The sequence below is a fragment of the Dipodomys ordii genome, unplaced genomic scaffold (genome assembly GCF_000151885.1).
Source record: "Dipodomys ordii isolate 6190 unplaced genomic scaffold, Dord_2.0 Scaffold12, whole genome shotgun sequence".
NCBI lineage: Eukaryota > Metazoa > Chordata > Mammalia > Rodentia > Heteromyidae > Dipodomys > Dipodomys ordii.
In genome coordinates, this window is record NW_012267228.1 from 10,636,154 (window position 1) to 10,655,968 (window position 19,815).

Here is a 19,815-nt window from a genome sequence, read left to right on the forward strand (position 1 = left end):
ACTGAGCCTTCTTATGTACTAAAACCAGAGTGCATTAGAAAAACCTTTTATTAGTAACTAGTAATTATAAAGCATTTCTCTGGCTTCAAATTTTCTTTCCTCTTATTGTTATCTAAGTAAGTGTTAATATCTTTAATATAAGTAATGACAGTCAAGAATGTGTTCTTATTTTGAAATCCAACATAGAGTGAATTCTTCACTGTCATCTCATATCTGAGACCAAACTGATCTACCAGCCTTAGCAATCATAGAGACTGTTAAAGCGGCCTTAACATTGGAGATAAATCCATAAAGTGCCTTAGTTATTACTGGATACTTCTAAATGTTTCCTAAAAGGTAGAATGTTCATCTGTTCTGATATAACCCAAGATCATTGTAATCACTGTTTGCAAAGCTGAACATTTAGAGCTTTTATTTTGATCTTTTGTGAAAGTCGCCTGTTTTAACTTGTATGGCAAACTTAATCCATAAATAGCCCTGTAATTCCTTCAATTTAAACAACTAGAAAAGTCTTGCTGCTATCCTTGCTGTGAATCATGGATCACAATTCCAAAGTGGCAGGATGACTTTCACCTTGGCGTGCGATTGCAAGCTCCTCTAAAACTTTCTTCCAAAATAAGTCTTTCTCAAATGAAAATTTTCCAATCTGGAGCACTACAAAGGATACTTCATTTTCAGGCTGAAGCAAATGTGTTAATGACTGGGAAGCAGATTCTAATTGAAAGAGTAATGGAAGATGAGAGACTCTGGTGCAACCCGACTGGGTTGGTGCTCTTCCCTGCAAAAGCAATTTAACAGCAGCTCTGAACTCCAGTGTTCCCATCTGTTAAATGGAGATGATGAGGAACTCCTCCTGTTTGAAGATAAACAAAGCAGAGTTAAAAGAACACAAAAAAAGTAATGAGATCTTTGAAGAAGAAAGTGCCTTATGTTTATCCTGAGGATTTTTTCTTTGTGTGTAAAGTTTACTGACAAATTTTAATTAGACACATCCTTCGGGAATGTATTTTAGTGATTTTAAGACCCAGTTACACATCTCCATCCAAAACAGTCTAACCACTTTATTTATATGATACAGTCAACCAAAGCAGACAGATTATGATAGCTTTTTCTTCAGTGTAATTAGTTCATTTCATTTACCATGTATTTGCCTCATAAGAACTCTAGACTGAGTACAGAAAATACAAAGATAAACCGTAAGCCATTCAGATTGCCTGCATGTGTCTTAGTCTAATGAGAGGAAAATCCAGGAGTCATTTATAAGTAGTCAGACAAGATTATGCAAGTTGTAATAGATGTAAATAAGTAGGAACCTCAGACTACCAGTTAAACAAAAGCTCCTGATATTTCATGCTAATATCTTCTCTGTCTTTCTAATGGCCAGCTAGATGTTTGGAAGTAAATGTGGAATCCATTACTAGAATAGAGGTTAAATTCAAAATGGTTGATGTATGTTATGGGTTACAGAGGTTGGAGGCCTCAAGTAAAATGTTACAATAGAACTAAATACAGTGAGTGCTTAAAAAATTAAGGTCGAGAATTGGATCTGTAACACAATAGCATTGACACTGTAAAACATGTTGAACTGTAAGGATCCCAGTAATTGTGTGGTAGGTGCACAGGTATGATAGTTAGATATGCCATTAAAACATTTTGTGTGTGGATGCTAAACCTTTCTGACTAACCTGTTTCAGTCCATGCTGGTTGGATTGAGCCCCTCCTCATCACTTGCTGTATATCTAAGTATGGTATCCACATGAATGGTTATCTACTACTAAAACACAAGCTCCTAGGAGTGGGTGGGGAGTCTTTAACTTCTCTATTTCTATATTCTCATGGGCTATGTGAACTGAGGTTTCTGTCTTGTTCTGCTTCATACTATCTACCTGACACCTAATCTTTTGTCTTATTATTGAGATTTTTCTGAAAGGTGCACAATTCAGCATGGTTAATGCTGAATGGATGGTTGTTGATTGAACTAAAGGAAGAATGGAAAAGGAGAAGAGGATGGGAGTGGATAGGGAGAGGTGTTAGTGTACTCTTACCTTGCTCTTGACTTTTACTAACACTAATTTACCTCCTCAGTAGCCCTCTTTTGCCCTCTCCATTAGAGCAATACTTTTCAACCCTTGAATTAAAATCTTAACCATCCAATAATGTGGTTTCTGTTCCTTCTTATTCTTTCTCTTTCTCTTTCCCCTTTTTTATTATCTTCTTTTTCCTCTTTTCTAATACTTCTCATGTTCCCTTTCATCTCAGGGTCTTTCATGACTGGAGTCAGATTATAATTCTACAGAAATTAGAAGGCAGTATCTTAGTGAAGAATCTAGGTGTGGGAATGCAGAATAATAATTATAGTTATAACTGTCTTATATCGAGCATTTACTTTGCACTATAAGAATGCACTTTACATGGATTAACTATTATTTAAACATCACAGCAACAGCATCTTCCACATTTTGTACTTGGACACATGCACTAAGATAGTAAGTTGCTCAAGTTCATCCAGGTGATAAACAATAGCGTCAGATCAGAGCTTGTGCTCTTGAGCACTGTTTAATCCTGCTTTGTAACACAACAAAGAATTTACAGAACGTCTACATTGTTAGTAAATTTATGCAGTTATTTTTCTGTGTTACTCTGTATTTCTTTAATCTGAAAAAATTTTTAGGAATAAGTATTTTTGGGCCTAGAATAAGTTTTATTCAGTTAATATCAGACTTCCATTAAGCCAGACAACTAACTTCAGTCTAAATCTCAAGGTGATTAGAATGTTTTATTGGGCTGCCAAATTCCAAGTTATTAAAACACTCTCATTCATATTACAGACTGCTATGTATGTGCTTAATTCCTCTGGTAACAGACACATTCCTGGTAATTCATGGCTGAGAATGGATTCTTATTATAATTGTATAAATGGAGAGTGGTGACAGAAAAACTAAGAAATATAAAAGAAAATAGTTTCAGAGTACATATTCCCTTTCTAATTCAATCTTTCCCTTAAATTAACCTTTGTGTCATAATTCTGATTTTCTAGTTATATTTGCCTATTTATGGGATCACTGCTGAATCGAACTCTTATTGTTATTCCATTCCCACCTTACAGTGGTATAATTCATGTTGGATAGGAATCTGTTAAGTGCTAAGAAGGCATCTGATGAACATATGGGTGGATGAGTATGTCGACTAGGAATTGTGTGTGTTTGGCTGACCCACTTTGCCTGGAGGGCTGTGGCTGGTTTGCCCAGGCAATGACAATGTACAAATCTGTGGGGCAGGAGGAATACTTCCTGTCTGTGAATCCTGCTTGCTTTCCAGTTCCTATCTTTCAAACCATGTTGCACAGCTTCCAAGTGGGTTATGTCTGTTTCTTGATTTTTCCCCCTCCAACACTTTCAAAGCTTTCTGAAACTTATAGATGGGAGAACATTGACGGAGTGTGCCATGGAATCAGAGCCAATTACTCTGACATGAAATAGACTTTTCTTTAAAAAAAAAAAAAAGGCAGATTCTCAGTTGACAGGTAAAGTATAAAACAGTGCACTGGTAGAATTTTTTAAAACTTTTTTTTCCTATACATATAGTCAAACCCTCTAACCAAAGCCTGCCTTCTATGCCTCAGTCCCATTTGAGTCAAATACTGCTAGTTTGGGGGAAGCAAGTTGATGAGAGCTTGGATTCTGCTGTTGGAGTCAGGCTCCTTAATGAGATCGCTTGGCTAATAAATGGCAGTTTTGTTCTTAATACTTCACAGAGTACATTTTGAAGATCATTGTGTATAATTCCCCACTCCATTTAACTTCAGTGAGAGGTGAGGGAAGCAGGTGAATAGGGATCAATTTAAAAGAAAAGATCTAAAGAAAAGCAAAGGGTTGGTGTTGGCTTCTACAAATTATCAGCCTACTTATTCCCAAGAATCTCAATTATGTCTTTCAGGAGCTCATTATGAATTTCAGAGAGAATGAGGAAGCTTCTTTCCAAGTCACTAGGTCTGGAATCTGAATTTTCAATCTCTGTTTGCCTTTTATCTTTAGCCTGTAGACTGACATTTAGTTATGGAGGAAGAGGATGGGGTGGGGAGGGGGATGGGGAGGGTAGTAGACAATTCTTGAAGTAGAGAAGAATTGCTTAGAATTTAAGATAAGATCAGGGTCAAACCTCATTGCTGTCACTGGATGTTTGAGATCATATTGAATCTGATATGTGAAACGGAATTAAAACCTCCTATGCCATGAGATGATGGGAAGATTATTAGAGATATTAGTATGTAGTTAACATTAATCATTACTGTTTTTATTCTGCCAGTTAATGTTGTTGATGCTATTAGGACTATCCAATAACCCACTCAGTATATCTAACACTTTAAAAGCATAGCATATTAAACACAAAAACAATGACATGAATCTTTCAGGGTTATTAGTATAATCAAATATGATGATATGAAATGTTTATGAAATTGTTCTTTATAAGAATAAGATATAATCTTCCTATGAGATATCTGCTTCCTATCCTGAAATCAGAAAGTTTGCTTATTTGACTGTGTGAAAAATTAACCCAGCTCATTAATTTGGTGATGATATCTGGAATAACCTGGATATTGTTCTATAAATAATACCAATGGGATTCCATAAAGTTGGTCTATAAATATCTATTAAAATATATAGTATGTATGAGTTATCGGTCAGTAATTTTTGGTAATAAAAGTTCTGTTTTACATATTTAACTTCAGTTTCTCCCATCAGTAACTTCCACAAAGCCCATTGAAGCTGCATGTTAACAGTGTGAGTCCAAACTGAAAAATTAATCAGTCATGTAGGAAAAATGCCAAGAGTACATATATTGATCCCTAATACAAAAAACAGCAGGAATGAGCTTCAATAATTAAATTAAAATGTGGCAACTAACATAAAAGATGAAAACTAAAAAGTCTAGTGGATTAACTGTCCTGAATCCTAATAAAATCTAAGGTCCTATGATTTTATCTGGACTTCATGCTGAGTGGACTACTGGTGTTTTCTTTGTTGAGGTTATAAAAGGCCAGTCAATTTTCTCTTGCCTGTGCGCCTGTGGGTAATTTCCTGGGACTCTGTGAAGGAAGAATGGAGGACAGATTGTTTTCCCACAAACCATTTCAGCTGCCCCTTCAAATATAGCTAATCAGGAAGAATGTGTTTAAAATAAATATAATTGCCAATATTTACTTTATATTTGTATTGCTAAAGGTTTGGTATTCAAATAAGTACATTTGTAGATTTTTAAGAGCATTTTTGTATTTATTTCTTTGCTTCTTTTCACAGTTTTGGAAACCTTTCAATATTCACATGATCTAATTTTCCTTACATTTAGATTTGAAGTCTAAGTAAAAAGAATACTTGAGCCTAACATCCGTAATTTGATAGCCATGCAGTGTATTTTAGCATAGAGATTATGCCACTGATATTTCTAGGATGCTTTATGTACATACCAATAACCTTCTAACATATTGGGATTTCAATAAGTATTTACACTGCAGGTTTCAATTTAAATCTGTGCCTTTAAAAAACTACCTGTTAGCTGTCCAGCTTTTGAGAAACAATGGGGTGATTTTAATTCAGTGAGCCTGGCTGGCTACCATAGTCTGTCAACTCTCAGGATAGAAGCTAGTGGCTGAATGTCTGTCCTTCAACATCTTCCTCTTCACTGCAGGGCAGGTTATCCAAGTAAAGGAAAGATGAGGATTTTTTTTCTTATCTCTGTTCCATGTCATACATATAATTCTAGAATGTAAATACAAGTTGAGTTTCTTTTCCTACCCTGGGATGTATGTCATCCTCAAAGTTCCAAAGTTAAGTAGAGTGGTGACCTTTTCCCTTGTTTTCTCTTAATAGCTGAATGCCACCCAAAGTAGTGGGGTGGAGGAAGGTATTTACTAATACATAGAACTGGTGGCTTTTCTGATACTAAAGGCAAAGCAAGTGGTCCTGTCCACACAGGGATGCGGTGTGAGGTGTGTCGATGATGTAAAATTAGAGACAGTCAGCTGACATGTAGCAATGGTGCTTCCCATATGGATATATTTGCAAAGGAGAGATAGAAATAGGGCTCTCCATCACTGCTAGCCTCCAGTGATGGGCAGACACAGACTGACTTTCCTGCTCACTCTTTACCACCTGCGCCATGACAGCTGCCTTTGTGACACTTTACATTGAGCTAAAAATAGGCTAGGTTTTGTCATCTCTGCATTTCAAATATTCCCTACAATCAATTCAACCTTGTCTGATATCTGCTCAAAAAATATAAACAAGATGCTGTTTTGTCCAGAACATTTATATTCTCCTGAGAATAAAATTCTAATCTTGTTTCCTCCTGTCCCTCTACCCCGCTCGTGAACAATTCTTTCATTATATATACACTCTCTATAAACATCTACTGCTTGTTGGATTGTTTTCATGGGAGTTTATTCCACCCATATTCCCCTTCTACTTTCCTGTAGAGAATAGTACGTGTGCATCAGACTGTGTGGATGGCATTGTTTCTAGAGCAGTGAACCAAAGTTCAGTTAGAAAACATCTTTTACCATCTGCTCTGGTTGGTCATGGGAGTCCTATATCTCCACAGACTGTCACTTTAGAGCTTCTCACTGTCAACAAGGCATGGGAGCCTTGCTTGTTACCTACATCCTAAGCTCCTCGGTGATTCTATTTGTCCACCTGGCCTTCAGTATTTGAATCAAGTCAGGGTGGTTGGACAATGTATATTATTCAGTACCTACCACGTGTACTATGAACTCCAGCCTTCTTCCACACACTCTACACCTGTAATGCTTACCTGTTATATAGAATCTCCACCACAGACAGACAAGATGGAAACCAAAGTAAACAATAACCCCAACCACATTTATCAGATTTCTGTTTTTTTCATGAGTGTTATATGCTACTTTGTATATAAAGTTGCTGTTTTAATTTAAAATATTGTAGTGTATGTTAATCATAAAAAAGGATTTCATCTTGATATTTCTATACATGCACATACTTTCTTTGCATTGAATTCACCCTCTCTTTCTCTTTTTACCTCAATTCCTCCCTCCTTTCCTTTATTTAAATGACTGCGTTTCTTATGTTCTTTTTATACAAATTATAATATACTTTGGTCATATTCATCTGCATCACTCTCTCCTATTCTGCTCACTGGGGTTTATTTTTCTAAAGTATATAGAATCTTCAACTTGAGATATCCAAAAAAGAAAACATCTGTAACCAGAGTTTGGGTGAATTTACTAAAGGCTATAGACCAGACGTAAGGCTTCCAGGTTTCATAACTTTAGCTTTAGATTGGTGATATTTTTAAACACTATTTATCCTTAATAGTGGTTGATGCTTTCTGAATTTCTGTTCTCATAGTACTTTTCCTGTTTTCTTTTTGAGAGTTAATATAGAAGCATCCCTTCATATATTCATATATAAAGTGTCAAAAGACAGTCTGAAGGGAAATTCCATTTTCTGTCTGCCTGCCACCATTAAAGTTCTGTTGGCAACATAGAGTTGGTGATCAAATTCTTTTTGCTAAGCCTGTTCTCACCACTTTTTTTTACATTTTATCTGAAGCACAAATGATAGAAATACAGATTTTCTAACTCAAATTTGGAAGGCTTTCTCTACAGGGAAGCAAGGGAATGTATTATTTTATCACAGATCAAGTAGTGCAAGTGTCTAGAGCAACAGAAACAAAATAGAGCTCTGAGATTGTTTAATGTGAAACATGGTGTTCTAAATATTCTGATTAAACACTGGAACTGGGAGCTCAAAAGGCCCTTTGTGGTATTCCAGCTGGCAGTGAGCTACTTAAGGAATAAAGGATTATATATTTTATATCTATATAATCTATATACATATATAAATGTATATGACAATATAAAACCATGTTAATCAAAATGAACTCCACGATATGGAAACAAGAATTTTATTTGTTGTGTTCTTGTTTTGTTTTTTAATGTATTACTGGGTGAAGTTATTTTTTTTTCCTTCTTTCCCCCTTTGGTTTATCCCCTGTTGTCACTGTTTTTTGATTTGGATGTCCTGTGTGTTGTATATATGTTTTTCTGATTTTGGAAAGGGAAGGGGAGTAACAAAATGGTGAGACAAAAGACAAAGGGTGAACCAGTGTAATAGAGATTCTCACAAGACACTGTGTTGGAAATGAAGTTTACAACTTGTGTGGGAGGGGAGTCAGAGAAAGGGAAAGTGTAAGAAAATGAGGGAGGGGGTATGCTCCATTCATTACCTTGCTAGTGTAACTGTAGATCACCCTTACCATAAAACAAAATAAAAATACAAAAAATGCTATATAGAGGTAAAACAAAATGAGTAAATTATAAATAAAAGGGATAGGGATAGGGACAGATATAGGCATATTCATAAATTTCCAATAATATATATTGTTGAAATAAAACTCCAAGCCAAACAAATATAAGCAGTTCAGTGTTTCCCACAGTCCTAAACACCATATGGTCTTGAAAAGACAGGAAAAGAGTCTATGCATAGAGAACTGGACTGTCCCACTTGGTAGCTGAAATAGATGCTTTGCCTTCACTCCTGGCAGTATCAGCTGCCACATTGTAACTCACAGAAGATTTATTAGTAGTAGGAGTTGTACTATCTTATTAATAATTAATACTAACTTACTAATAATTAAAAAAGAGTAGTCTTTCAACAAAGTAGTTTGAGATCTTTACTCTTTACATTTTCTGAGATAATATTAAAGCAAGCAATTGAGATTATCAGGGAAAACCAGCATTTCATTGGAAAGTAAAACTGTAATATAGTTAAAGAGAATGATTAAAGATGGACCCAATGCAAAAACAATACTCACAAGACAATATATTGGAGGAGGGATTCGAGTGTAAGGGAAAGAGGAAGAAAAATGAGGGAAGGGGTAACAAGTTTGACAAGAAATGTACTTATTACCTTACTTATGTAACTCTAATCCCTCTGTACATCACCTTGGCAATAAAAATAATAGTAAAAGATGTAATGTTGAATTAGTAGTCAAAAGAATAAAGCTAAGAATCCTCCAGTTGAAAGAGGATCAATGAGCATTTATGTCAGACAGATAAAGAATTCCTAGGTATGTTTATTCTTGACTTTGATCAAGATGCTTCTATTATGCATCTATGTATTTTGGCTTTTATATTTTGTGTTTTTTGTTTTGTTTTTGTACATTATGGGGCCTGAACTCAGGGCCTGGGCTCTGTTCCTGAATTCTTTTGCTCAAGGATAGTGCTCTACCACTTTGAGCCACAAAGCCACTTTCCAGTTTTCTGGTGGTTAATTGGAGATAAGAGTCTCACAGATTTTCCTACCCAGGCTGGTTTCAAACCGTGATCCTTAGACCTCAGCTAGGATGATAAGTGGGAGACACTGACACCTGGCTGGATTTTGTTTTTGAAGGAAAGCTTTTCATCCTGTTGGTCAAAGAAAGCTCCCATGATTGCAGTTTTCTGTTGGTTGTTTTTCCTTTTCAGAAAGATATGTTTCCCACATTCCAACCTGTAGGTTTGAAAGAGGGAGCGGGTGGTTACATTGTACTTCTTTTTCCAGAAAAACATATCTGGAGACAAATGTTGGTGGGAAAGAGAAAGAAAAAAGCAACTGTTTTTCTAACATCCATGTTAAGTGACTTTTAGGAAAATTAAAAAGGAAGTAATTTAATTACTTCGTTACAGTTTGGATTCCAGTGTAGATAGTACCATCATACTTAGGTTGTATCACATATTTTAGTTTGCTTAAAGGCCAGATCTCTTTTTATCAATTGAGAATTATGGCATGAAACTTTCCTGCTTAAAGCAAAAAAAAAGTGTAAGCTACTGAGTTGAAGTTGAATTAGGACACATTTTGGTTTATTTCTTCAACTGTATTTGCTTAATGGATACTTGCACAACAATTTTGAAAACAATTACAATGAAGCCAATATGAAGTGAGAATTGTTTTAATTATTTTAATTTTATTGTCAAGGTGATGTTCAGAGGAGTTATAGTTACATAAGTAAGGTAGTGAGTACACTTCTTGTCAGATTAGTCACTCCTTCCCTCATTTTTCTCCCATTTTCCCTCCCTTCCCAGTCTCCTCCCCCAAATTGTACAGATTATTTTTACAGATTATTTTGTTTTATGAGTATTGCTGTTGCATTGGTTCCTCCTTTGCCCTTTGTCTCACCATTGTGCTGTACCCTTCCCTTCCCTAATTCAGATTATACAATGCCCAGGGTACCAAAATCAGATACAGTGACAACAGGGGATAAAACCATAGGGTGGGAGTGAAAATACAAAAGAAAAAAGAAATCACATAGTAAGTTAAAAACAACAACAAAGAAAAACCTCTTGTGTCCATGTCTGAGTGTTCATTTCACTTAGCATCATCTTATATGGTCATATATACATAGCTATTGAACTATTCTGTTCTTCTACTAAGTTAATCCTAGACATATAATAACTATTACAAATAAGGGAAACCGTGAGACCTATGTTTCTTTTGTTCTGGCTTACTTCACTTAATATGATTTTTTCCAAGTCCTTCCATTTCCTTACTAATGGGGCAGCGTCATTCTTTCTGATGGAAGTATAAAATTCATATATACATATACATATATATATATATATATCACATATTCTTTATCCACTCATCTACTGAGGGTCATCTGGGTTGATTCCATATCTTATCTATGGTAAATAATATAATGCTGCAGTAAACATAGTTGTGCAAGTAGCGTTAGTATGGGCTGGTTTGTGATCATTTTGTTAAAGGCTCAGGAGTGGGATTGCTGGGTCATAGGGAAAATCTATGTTTAGTCTTTTGAGGACCTTCCATACTGCTTTCCAGAGTGGTTGAACAAGTTTACACTCCCAACAGTGTAATAGTGTTCCCTTTTGGCCACATCCCTGACAACATCTGTTATTGTTTGTTTTCTTGATAATGGCCATTCTAACTGGAGTGATGTGGAATTTCAATGTTGTATTGATCCGCATTTCTTTTATTGCCAGAGAAGTTGAGCATTTCTTCAAGTGTCTATTAGCCATTCTTCTTTCTTCTTCAGAAAAGTCTCTCTTTAAGTTTTTAGTCCACTTAGTAAGGGGTGGTTGTTTCTTTCAGGATTTGCTTTTGGGGTATTTTTTGAGTTCCAAATATATTTTAGATATGAGGCCCTTGTCCTTTTGCAGATGACATGATCCTGCAGTAAGAATTTTTTTTTTGTTGGTCGTGGGGCTTGAACTCTGGGCCTGGGCGCTTTCCCACAGCTCTTCAGCTCAAGGCGAGCACTCTACCACTTGAGCTACAGCACCACTTCCGGTTTTCTGGTGGTTTATTGGAGATAGGAGTCTCACGGTCTTTCCTGCCCAGGCTGGCTTTGAACCGAGATCCTCAGATCTCAGCCTCCTGAGTAGCTAGGATTACAGGCGTGAGCCACCAGCACCCAGCTTGCAGTGAGAATTTTTATACTAGAGGATGAGTCAGATTAGAATAGGGCACTCATGAAGAAAAAAAATAGAAACATCATGTGAGATTTGGAGAACACTAGAATACAATTTTTATAGAATACTTAGCTAAAATTCATTGACATTGTGAAGCTAGTCGTTAGTTCTTAAAAGCACAACAATCTTAGATATATACTACCTACACCTGTTACTGAAAGTTGTATATAGTTGTATATAGAAAAAAAGGCAGAAATAATGAAGGCAAGGAAAACCTGGATCAAGGCTATTGATACTATTGAAATTGTTTTTAGATGACATCAAAACCCTTAGGGAACTTGAAAGAATTGTCTGTGATACAAACAGCTTAAGATCAGTCAGGCTTTCTTGTAAACTAACTTTTTTCAAGTTGTGAAAGAGGAATGTTACATTATTTTCTCTCTAACTGTTACCTCTAACTCTTCTTATTACTAATTGCATATAAGGAATCCTAAATGTTGAACTCACTGATGCAGAGAAAAGATTGGGGAGTTACTGGATGTAGCATGGGAGAAATGATCAGACATTTACTGGGGGAGAAATGATCAGACATTTGCTGGGGGAGAAATGATCAGACATTTACTGGTCACAGGGTCCAGAGTTCAGCTCTACAGAGAATTGTTGTATGGTTTATAATGTATTTTGCATTCCAGAATGCATGTTAATTAGCTTGGTTCAAATGTTTTTCATTGTATACATCTATCTAAGCATCATATTAAATATCACTGGACACTTAGATAGTCACCTTAAATTGTAACCCCCTTGTACAAAATTTTGAAGTTCAGAAAATAATTAAAAATGATTTAGAAAATCTGTTATCTGCCACTATACACTGATTAGATAAATATGTAATCACAAAATATAAGTTAAATTGCTTGTCAGCCAAAAATAAAAACTTTTAAAGTCAAATACTAAACAAATGAGAATTTTAAGTAACATGCAATTTGACTAGTAATGTATTTCTTGGTGCCTATTACTGTCTAACATCAGTAAGGCTCTCTTCTAAGCTAAATTATTTAAAGTGCAGAAAGGGATGTTGTAAATACCTTCAGCCTTGGAGAGATATTTCCTTTAGTTAATGGGGTGATGTGATTTTCCTCTCACATATATGCATGGACACAGCAGAGGAGGCCTGGAAGCTTGAAGGGGACAGAGAAAAATGCAGGTATAAGTGCATGACTTTGTTACTTACATAGCACGAAGAACTTGGAGTACTGCCAATGTTATTTCTAGTTCTCTTTTTTGTCACTTTCCTCAAAGTGTTCAGACAACTATTTAGATATGATTTGAACCTAAGGCCCTTGTGAAATCTGTGGCATATGCTTTGAGGCCAAAGAAATTGGCATCTGTCCTGATTTGAAAAATGGGTGGGATTGCATTGGATTCTTGATTATTTCAGGAGTTGCTTTTTTCTTCATGTTTTGTTTCAGATAATATTCAGGGACAATGACATATCCTTCCATAAATTAATAGATAAATAGCTGCTATTTTTAATCACCTGACTTTATACTGTTTTCACTTTATAATGAAGCCATCCTGTTTTAGTTCCATCTATCTTGTCACTTAGAAAACAGAGATGAGAAAAGTTGAGATTTCTTCTCCAAATATTTTTAAATGGTTTTTAGATTAAAAATACCTTTAACTGATTTTTAGGTTTCATGAAAGGTTTATTTCACTACTAAAGGAAGTAATAGTACTCTCTCTCTCTCTCTTTGTGTTTGTGTGTGTTTGCGTGTGTGTGTGCGTGTGTGTTTGTGTGTGTGTGTGTGTGTGCGTGTGTGTGTGTATAAGAGTACAGAGAGGCAAAGACAGAGTAGGAGACAAAGACTGGCAAGGAAACAAATAATTTGTCCATATTTCTAAGGAGTCATTTATGGCCCTTGGTCAGAAGATATGTGTGATTGAACAGAGTGAGTTCAGTGCTACTGACCTTGTTGTTATTTCTGAAAATGACCTTTGAGTTTGCTTTTAAAAACTCCACCACATCTTGGGATTCACTTTGCTTAGCATTATCTTATATAGTCATATGTACATAGTTATTGAGCTATTCTGCTCATCTGCTAGGATTATCTTAGACGTATACTACTTACTAGAAATGACCGAAACCATGGGACCTATGTTTCTTTGGGTTTAAGCAAGATGTACCCCAAGACATGGGCATAAACAGTTTTTCTTTGTTGTTGTTGTTTATAATGTACTATGTGATTTCTTTTTTTTTCCTGTATTTTCCCCTATTGTTTATCCCCTATTTTCACTGCATTTGATTTTGGTACCCTGGGTATTGTATATACATTTATCTGAATTAGGGAAGGGAAGGGGAACAATAAAATGGTGATACAAAGGACAAAGGGGGGAACCAATGCAACAATGATACTCACAAGAAAATATGTTGTAAATGATCTATACAACTGAGGGGTAGGAGGGAAGGAAAAAGGGAGACAAATGAGGGAGAGGGTAACAAGTTCAACAAGAAATGTACTCACTACCTTACTTATATAACTATAATCCCTCTATCCATCACCTTGACAATAAAATTAAAAAATAAAAAAAAAGACTCCACTGCGTAGCAAGAAGAGAACAGCCATACTTCCATGACATAAAGGAGTTGACATTTTCTTAAAGGAAAAGCAGACCTGTGAGTAGCAGACAGAGGTATTATGAAGCTGTTCCTTTTTTTCCCCCAGCTCTTAATTATTCAGTTACATGATTGCACATTTCCCTGTGTGTAGGGCATCTGTAGCTCTGTGAAGCCCCTCTCTGGAATTAGCTTCTGAGAGTTGATGAGGGAATTTCCATCCAAAAGTACCACCTTTGGACTCATTAAAGGGTGGGCTTCCTATAGTTAGTTTGTACTAAAGAAATTTTCCATTTTGCAAAGGCAGTATAAATTTTACATATCATTTTAATACCAAGGTAGGTCAATCAAACTATAATTGGCTCCAATTAGCACTCCCATGAGCTGTAAGATTCTTTACCTTTTCATAGACTGTACTTAAAAAGAAAATGCTATTTACTATCACTGAAGTCATAAAAACAAATGTCCACTGTAAATGATGAGGGACAGGGGGAATGAGTCGCAGAATGCATGAGCATGTACTGCAGTGCATCAGGCTATTTTGCTGGGACTACAGAGCACACAGATTACTTGTTAGAGAGCTACACAAGCAGCTCAGCTATGAAACCTGTCATCCTTTAGGTAACTAATATGAAGATGACTTCATAATATATGTTAAGGCATCTTCTAAACTCTTGATTGTCTTTTAATAAAATAATATCATCTTTACAATAAAATAAGGTATCCAAAAATAAAAAGTAGACTTTTCTATCTTAAATATTACTGATGCCATTTGGGCTTCTCTTTCTGTCTCTTCAACCACCAACAAGTACACATACAAACAAGCTGTGGGTACGGGCCTTGTACATTGGGTCTGTGACTTCAGAGACTTCGTTGGGTATCATAAAGCATCATGGTCTCCATCCACCTAGTATTAGCTCTCATTTACTGTGATGAAAATGAATACTTCTTTCTTTAGTACTCTCAGCTTAGGAGAAGGAAGTGCTCAGGAAATGTCTGCAGTCACTTTGCTGGTCATCCTTGGCCACCTCAGATGGACGTTCCATCTTGAATGGCATTGAGTACAGCTCCTGTTGGTACTCTAGAGTTGTCAACTCTAGAGTAAAAAATGAAGAACAACTGGGTGCCGGTGGCTCATGCCTATAATCCTAGCTACTCAGGAAGCAGAGATCTGAGGATCACAGTTCAAAGCCAGCCCAAGCAGGAAAGTCTGTGAGACTCATCAGCAATTAATCAGTAGAAAACTGAAGTAATGCTGTGGCTCAAGTGGTAGAGCGCTAGCCTTCAGCTGAAGAACTGAGAAACAGTGCCCCGGCCAAGTTCAGGCCCCATGACTGACCAAAAAAAAAGTGAAGAGCAATCTAACCAGGTGATCAGAATAGGGAAGTTCATTAAATAAAATATTCACGCTAGTCATCTGTGGCTCATTTAATCCTAGCTACTCAGAAGTCTGAGATCTGAGAATCACAGTTTAAAGCCAGCCTGGGAAGGAAAGTTCATAAGACTCTTATCTCCAATTAAATATGAAATAATCTGGAAGTGGAGCTGTAGCTCCACTGTAGTAGACCTACAGCCAGACCTTTCTCTCATTTCTGTTCTTCTTAACAATAGCTCTCTAAGTAGAAAGGATTTTTAGGTGTTTATAAGTGACACAAAGAGACCTACTATATAGGTTTTTCTTGAATCCACAGCCACAATTTACAACTCAGCTTGGAAGGGCAAAACACTAAAGTGTTTGGGGTACCAACTGATGCCTCGTGTTTTCTTCAATGAACTTCTTATTCCTAATAATCACTGACCATTTATTCCTCTGAACGTTTCAGAATCCTCAAATTCTGCTTTGATTTAGATTGAGTGCACACCGAATATCAGACTTTAGCTAAGGTACTGTCATCTACTGCCACCAGAACAAAACTCTCAACCATTGGTGATAAGAGTCTAGAATGACCTTAAGCAAGTCTTCACACCATTTAAAATAACCCTTCTTTTTAAAGTAGGTCAGACTTCAAGTTAGCACTACAGGAAAGGATCCAGATTACTTTTTTATAATTTTGTTTAACTACATTTTTGTTTGACAGAATCTCTTCTGGAAAATGTCTGGGCATAGGATTAAATGTCCTTCATAAAAGAATTTTATAATAAAGCTAGAAACAAGCCCTTCAGCATCAGTAGTATGTATATTAATGAATCTCCTGGTAAATACCAGTGACATGTTTCCTTTTAATTTGACTGGTTTCATATTGGATGTTTTACTGTAACTTTTTAAGAGCCTGAGTTTTTAAATGAAACAATAATCACTGATTTTTTTTGTTTGGGCATTATTGTGGTTTTGTAACTTCTTCAGAAATATTCTACAATAACCCACCCCTTTGTACCAATCTTACAACTGAATGATTTAAAATCTGGTCCTGCTTTGGGCTTCTCAAGTACAGGCTGGGATATAGTTCCACATCCCATGTTATGTGCTTATTGCTGCACATTTTGTCTCTAAATCATTCATCTTCCTTTGGAAATTTTATCTAAAGTTAGCACCATACCTAGTATATTACAATTATTCCATTGTTTGTAGCTATGATCACTTGTGATAATTTCCTATTATCATTATAATCAACTGCTACAAATTTATTGACTAAAATAATAAATACATTAGGGTCAGTTAGTGAATTTTAGATATAACATTTATTTATTATTACATAGTTATATAGATCAGAAGTGACTGGCACGGGTCCTGAGGAACTAACAGACAAACAAGATGTTGCGAATTGGCTTTTGAAGCACTGGAAAATAACATTTACCTACCCATCACAGCTTCTAGAAGCTCTTCACATTCTCTGCCTTTCAGCTACCACCAAGCAAGACAGCAGTCAGACTTCTGCCTTTGCAGTCACCTCTCTGTCTCTAATCTTTCCGTCTCCATTGTATCCTTAGGAGGACTCTGATGATTATATCTAACCCATCCAGATTCACAGCAAGGCATTTCATCATCTCAGTGTGATCCCTTGGCCATCTACGTTACTGATGCCCTGTTGCATTAACTAATTTCTACAGATTGTGACTTAGAGGAATACACTTTATTATCTTAACAACTGTGGAGATCCTAAGTCTAAAATTGGTTTCCGTAGCAAAAATGAAGAGGGTCAGTCTGTATTTCTTCTAAGAGTGATGCCCAGGGGAAAGAGCTCTGTCCCTCAGAGTTCTGGCTTCTAGAGGCCACAATGAAGACTTCACACATAGCTCTTCCTCAGTCTCCAAACCAACAGCATGACATCTTGATGTATCACTCTCTGCCTCTCTTGCTTCTCTCAGCCCATTGCCTTCTCTCTGTGGCCTTCTTGATTCTCTTATAAGGCTCCCGGAAAGTATTACAGTTGGATCACTCAGATAATCCAGGACCACCTTACCACAGGTTATCTTTGAGATACATCTATTGCAATCCCAGATTGCAATTCTAAACTCACATGTAGCACATACTTCTGCAGTAAGCTACTGGTTGAGATGAGGTCTTGTGAATTTTTGGTATGAATTGACCTTGAACCATGAAGTTTCCAATCTCCATCTCCAAAACAGATATTATTACAGGTGTGAGCTTCCATGGCTGACTTCACTATCCTTATCTCAATCGTATCTATAGCTGCTTTCTATCTGTCAGTGGCATATTTCTAGGCTTCACAATTAGGTGTGGAATTCTGAGGGTTGTTATTCTGCCAACTACACTAATAGTAAGCCCATGCGTTCTCACAAACGTTTAGTTAAATGTTCCAGTTATTAACTTCATATTTACTTTCTTCTCTTTTAGGTCTTTTTTTCCTATAAAAAAAACAATACCAGCTCTCCTGCCTCTGAATTTCACTGCAGCTCCTATGCAAACCTCACATACTATCTCATTATGACTTTTACATTTATGTTACATTCTCCCCAAAAGAAATATATTTTACCATTGGAGTTAGGACTCAAATGTACTTGAAGTAGATATTTATTCATGTTTTCCAAAAGTCTTTTGGCAAGTTTCACAGTTATTAACCAATTCAATAAGATTGGTGTAAAATAATTGTGTAAAATAATGCAATTATGTAAAAAATAGAGCAAAAAAAAGAAGGAAGGAATAAAGTGGAGAGGAAATAGAATGGTTTCCAGTTCACCAGTGACCTTCCTAACAGTAAATAATGCTGTCAGGTCATTTCCTCCCTAACTCTGTCTCTATACAACTGGGAACAAGACATTCAGCATTATTTAAACTGAAGATAACTTTATATATTGCCAACCTGCAATGGAAAACTGTTTAATCATGGACTTTATTTCTCTCCAATGTTTTGTTAGAACTATCATATGCTTGGATCTTCAATGAGTACCCAACATTTGTTGAAGAAGATAGCCGGAGATTTGTCTCTCAAGAGACGGGACACCTCTACATAGCTAAGGTGGAGCCATCTGATGTGGGGAATTACACATGTGTGGTGACAAGTACAGTGACCAACGCCAAAGTCCTGGGCTCCCCAACACCATTGGTGCTACGGGCTGATGGTAGGGCATGTTTGAAATGTTCTCATGGGACTGGAATGCCCATGATGTCACTTGTTCTAATTTTTGCTAGCCTCGGGATGGTAGAACTCTGAATCACTAAGAAAGAAAACATTACAGAGAGAGAGAGAGAGAGAGAGAGAGAGAGAGAGAGATTTGTTTCATCAATACCATGATAGGTGTTTAAAACGAGTCTATGTGCTGCAGTGAAGCAGATTTCTCACCCTGAGTCATTGAGCCATTTGAACTAAACGATGTCTGAGAAGCATAATGGTGTGGTCAAAGCATCAGAACACCCCTTTCCAGTCAGTTATAATTGAATTTGACCATTCCTATTTATTAAGTCACTCTTTTATGGCTCCAGGGAGCCATTTAATAAGTGTGAGATTGGTGCCTTTGCTATCAGCGTCCCATTGAGTGAATTCCCTGCTGTAGCTTTGTTGCTTAGGAAATTTCAGGGAGTCATAATACATTGTGTATTTCGGTTTGACTACAAATGTCCAAATTGAATACAAGATCTCAAGAGCTTCCCATTTTACATGAAAGACAGAGTAGTTTTCTTGGAAATGTTGTGCATGAAAGAGCTTACAATTACCAATGAATCGTTGAATACAAACTCCTTAAATGTTTACTAATGTTGCATGCTTGCTGCAGGTTAGTATGTAAGTCCAATAAGGGCAGTGGACTCAAAAATGAAGCAAAAGAATTTGTATTTAAGAGAAGCTGATTCCAGAGGAAACACTGACAGTGTCAACTTTGTATTATGGATTTCTCAGGGGTAATGGGTGAATATGAACCCAAAATAGAAGTTCAGTTTCCCGAAGCTCTTCCTGCAGCTAAAGGTTCCACGGTGAAATTGGAATGTTTTGCCCTAGGAAAGTAAGTTTTATAACATTCTCTTCTATTTGCTGTAATTTTAGGTTGTTGTAAGAGACTTCTTTCTTTTTTTAAATGTAATTTCAATTATAATCCAAGTGTAGAAAAATGTAGTTTGAAATTTTAAAAGGAATTTGGAATATATAACTATGCCTGCCCTTATTCATAAGCTAAATTGATATTTTCTGTATGTTTTCATCTTCATTGATTGCATTTTAATAAGGCCAATAATGTATTAGACCTTTTTTATTTTTTCCCATAAATCATGAATTTACTCAAGAAAATGTGCAGTTTATTTCATTAAATTACCAATTTAATGACTTCAACATGGCTGGCAATAGTGGCATGCCTATAATCCCAGCAC

At 36.2% G+C, this 19,815-nt stretch overlaps 1 protein-coding gene across 1 annotated transcript in view; it reads left to right on the forward strand.

The window, feature by feature from the left end:
* The window catches only part of Cntn3 (contactin 3 (plasmacytoma associated)), a 221,423-nt gene that overhangs the window by 117,090 nt on the left and 84,518 nt on the right, over positions 1–19,815 (forward strand). Inside the window, exons 5-6 of the mRNA XM_013010411.1 lie at positions 18,375–18,578; positions 19,352–19,454. Of these exons, the coding sequence (XP_012865865.1) occupies positions 18,375–18,578; positions 19,352–19,454 (307 nt within the window). The remainder of the gene's footprint in view (positions 1–18,374; positions 18,579–19,351; positions 19,455–19,815) is intronic.